The sequence below is a fragment of the Microcebus murinus genome, chromosome 3 (assembly GCF_040939455.1).
Source record: "Microcebus murinus isolate Inina chromosome 3, M.murinus_Inina_mat1.0, whole genome shotgun sequence".
Classification (NCBI taxonomy): Eukaryota; Metazoa; Chordata; class Mammalia; order Primates; family Cheirogaleidae; genus Microcebus; species Microcebus murinus.
Window position 1 is genome coordinate 61,047,476 of NC_134106.1, and position 3,490 is coordinate 61,050,965.

The 3,490-nt window shown below is 53.9% G+C and overlaps 1 protein-coding gene across 1 annotated transcript; it reads right to left on the reverse strand.

Moving 5' to 3' along the window:
• Nucleotides 1-387: 387 nt before the first annotated feature.
• On the reverse strand, nucleotides 388-1,928 carry LOC105866750 (N-acetyltransferase 8B-like). The gene is made up of 2 exons (XM_076000471.1): nucleotides 1,853-1,928; nucleotides 388-1,246 (listed from the first exon to the last, which is right to left on the reverse strand). The coding sequence occupies exon 2, from the start codon at nucleotides 1,169-1,171 to the stop codon at nucleotides 488-490; it is 684 nt and encodes a 227-aa protein (XP_075856586.1). The 5' UTR covers nucleotides 1,172-1,246; nucleotides 1,853-1,928; the 3' UTR covers nucleotides 388-487.
• Nucleotides 1,929-3,490: the final 1,562 nt, after the last annotated feature.

The following is a 3,490-nucleotide window of genomic DNA, read 5'->3' on the forward strand; positions in this document are numbered from 1 at the left end:
CAGGGTGTCAGCACATGCGACAGCTGCTTCAAAGTGCATTTCCTCATTTATGCTTCTGTTTTTCCTTCTCTGCAATTACCTGAAAACCATGCCTGAGCTCAGCTGCTGGGATATGAGAGCTCCATCACCCTGTCACTTTAGCCAACCACATGACCTTTGACAGTGGGGTTGGCTCAGCCACCTGAGACCAGAGGTGCTGCCCAGCCAAGCCCAGCCAAAACTGCTGACCTGCAGGCTCGTGTGCTAAATAATTGCTTATTATTGTTTGGGCTAATTTGTTATGCAACATTATCATGGCACTACAAAACTAAACAGACATGACCCACAAAAACTAAATGGACCATTACCCCATACGCCACCACCCCACCAGACACTGGGGCTCTGATGTGAAGGGCCAATAAGCTTTTATTGTGTCAGCACTGAAAGGCAGCTCTGCTAATTGCTGCAGCACGGAGGATGCCTCCTGACCGATGCACAAGGAAGAAGATCAGCAGCCCCCCATCTGAGCACAGGGGAGGCGGCGGATGAAATAAACTTCATGAAGATCCACTAGCCTCGCACTCATGCTTGGGAAGGACTGGCCTGTCTTGCGGAAGCCCATGCCGTGGTAGAGGCCCAGAGCTGACACCTGCATTGTGGTGGTGTCAAGGACAACCTCACTGTAGCCCTGGTCCCGGGCAAACTGGAGGACAGTCCTGACCAGGGCTTTTGCTATCCCCTGACCACGGTGCTCAGAGGACACAATGAGGCGAAGCAGATGCAACCGCTTCTCCTGCAAAGTGGGGTGATCAACGGGCAGAGCTCCCACTGTGCCCACCACCTTCTTCTCAGACTCAGCCACCCAGAAGCAGGAGCCAGGCTCACTCAGGTAGGATTTGGTGATGTCAGCCATGTCTGTGCGCAAAGTCATGTCCACGTACTGCCTCCAGGGACGTGCAGCAAGGAACCACAGAACGGAGAGGAGGGCGAGGCTGAATGTGAGAGCCAGGAGCCAGGATCCAGAGACCAGGAGTAGGGCGAGGGGCCCCCCAAGTAAGAGCACGAGAGTCCGGGGCAGCTTCAGCACGTGGCGGAAAGTGGCGGGAATGTGCTCGGTTATTCCCCGGGAGAGCAAGCCCACGACCCACTTGTGGTCGCTCTCCTGGTATTTTCGGATGAGATAAGGGGCCATGGGGAGACCTCTGCGTCTTGAATGTTAAGGTCCAACAGAGACAGTGAGGAGTCCCCGCACACCTTCCCGGCAGCCCTGGAGAAGAGACAGAAAGCCACGTGAGTGCCCCATGCCTCGCAGCCTCGCAGGGACGGGGAGACCCTGATCCAGAAGGTGTCTTTTGGCTTTTGCTCTGGAGAAGCAGGCCACCTCCACTGCGAGAAGGGACAGTCCAAAAGACCAGCATTTAAATCCTGGTTCCCTCGCTTTATAGCTGTGTGACCTTGGGCAGCTCCCGTAACCTCTCTGAGCCTATGTTTCTTCATCTGTAGAACAGGGTAAAATAAAACCTGCTTTGTGGGGCTGTTTTGAGACTATAATAAGTTCTATAAAGCAATGATATATAAACTATCTTCCTGTCTACCTTTTTTCCCCCTTTTTTGGCTCTCTCAGCTTCTTGGTATATTGGGATGACACCTGCAGCAGCCAGGCTAATGTCCCCAACCTTTTCATCCCTCTTCAGGGACCATATATTGCAGAAATCCTGTCCTCACAAGCACAAGTTTCAGCAAGGGCTCTTTCCCTTGACTGCATAGTTTTACGTTGCTGAGATGCCATAAGAGGCAAATACCAAGAATGGCCCAGCCTCAAGATCTCGAGGAAGGTCCAACTCAGAGTTCTGTCCTTCTACCCGTCCCTCACCTGGAACCACAGGAGCTTTGAGTGTCCAGCGCAGCCTGAGCCCTAAACCTCTGATGGCACCAAGGAGAGACTGTCCAGGGACTGCCACACCTCCGGGAACAGGCGTGGATTCTCGGTCCCCTCATTGGCTGGCCCCTGGGGGTCTGATAATCATCAACCTCAGGGTCAAAGAGCTGAGCTGACTCAGCAGGGAGCCCAGTGTGCATTCCCCTTTGTGGTCACTGGGAAATGTGGCTGGAGCGGGTACGCAGGGAACAGCACCGGGTGCTCCCTCCCTGATGCCCTAGACCTCTCTTGCTGTGGCACTTCAGGTCTGGAGCATCTCCCACTCGGCACACCTGGTGCTGTCTGTGACCCACCCTAGTCCCCTGCACACAGCTGCTAGTGCCATGCACCCTCTGCTTGGTCATCGCCGGCCAGAGGCCAAGTCCCCTGACTCAGCAACAAGGTCCCGCACAGCTAGGCTTGTTTTCACCAGAGCCTTACTTGGTCCACAAAAAATAGATGGTTGGCAGTTTTTGCACTTACCTGACCCCTTTTCACCTCTATTCATCCATCTATTCATTCATTCACTCCACAGTTGTGTGTGATGCACACACGATGTTCTGGATGTCAGGTTCAACTGGGAGCAACGCTGACACACAGCTGACCAGCACAGCACGCTGGGCACCTGGTGTGTGTTCTACTTGTTGATCAGAGCCAGTGCCATGAGAGTGCTTAAAAGTTTTGCACTGTCGGCCGGGCACAGTGGCTCACGCCTGTAATCCTAGCACACTGGGAGGCCGAGGTGGGCGGATTGCTCGAGGTCAGGAGTTCGAAACCAGCCTGAGCAATAGCAAGACCCCATCTCTACCATAAATAGAAAGAAATTAATTGGCCAACTAACATATATAGAAACAATTAGCCGGGCATGGTGGCGCATGCCTGTAGTCCCAGCTACTCAGGAGGCTGAGGCATCAGGACAGGCTGAGGCACCTGTCCCTTGAGGGACAGGTGGGCAACGTGGCCGTGGCTGGAGAGAATGGGAGAGGGGCTGGTATCTCGTCCTGGTGACGTAGTTTGGACTCTATTCCAAGAGCAAGGGGAGGCTGTGGGCACTTGCTCTGTGTGTGTGTGTGTCTGTGTGTGTGCACGTGCACACGCTCACGGGCACACGCATGACTCTGGCTGCACATGGACAGTGGATTTGAGGACGCACGGTTGGAAGCAGGTACCCCATGAGGCTCCTGCAGCATCCAGCTGGCACAAAGGTCCCCGGTGCAGGTGTGCAGGGTGCCCTCTGGACCACGGTACCTGGCCAAGAGGAGTTCCTGGAAACTAATTGAAGCCTTCCACAGCTTGCCAAGCCATGAATGTGGCACGAGCTGAGCCTGGCAACACAAAGAGACCTGAAGAGGGCAAGAGAGGCCCTCTGTCCCTTTTCTTAGAGCATTTTATTTAGAAAATGTGTCATTGTAAATTCTTCCTGTGCCACTTTGAGATGTAGACAACCTGCAAACTTTTGTGACAGCTCAATAAACCTCTTGCCAGTTTTACAACCCAGGACGGTCTTCCTCGAAGACCTGGGGGCCCCTCGTTTGGAAACCTAATCATCAAGGGAGATAGCGCCCCCATCTCGTGTCGCTTCCTCTCCGGGTT

Coding starts and splice junctions, on each gene's coding strand:
- LOC105866750 (XM_076000471.1), bottom strand. CDS start 1,171: ATGGCCCCTTATCTCATCCGAAAATACCAGGAGAGCGACCACAAGTGG.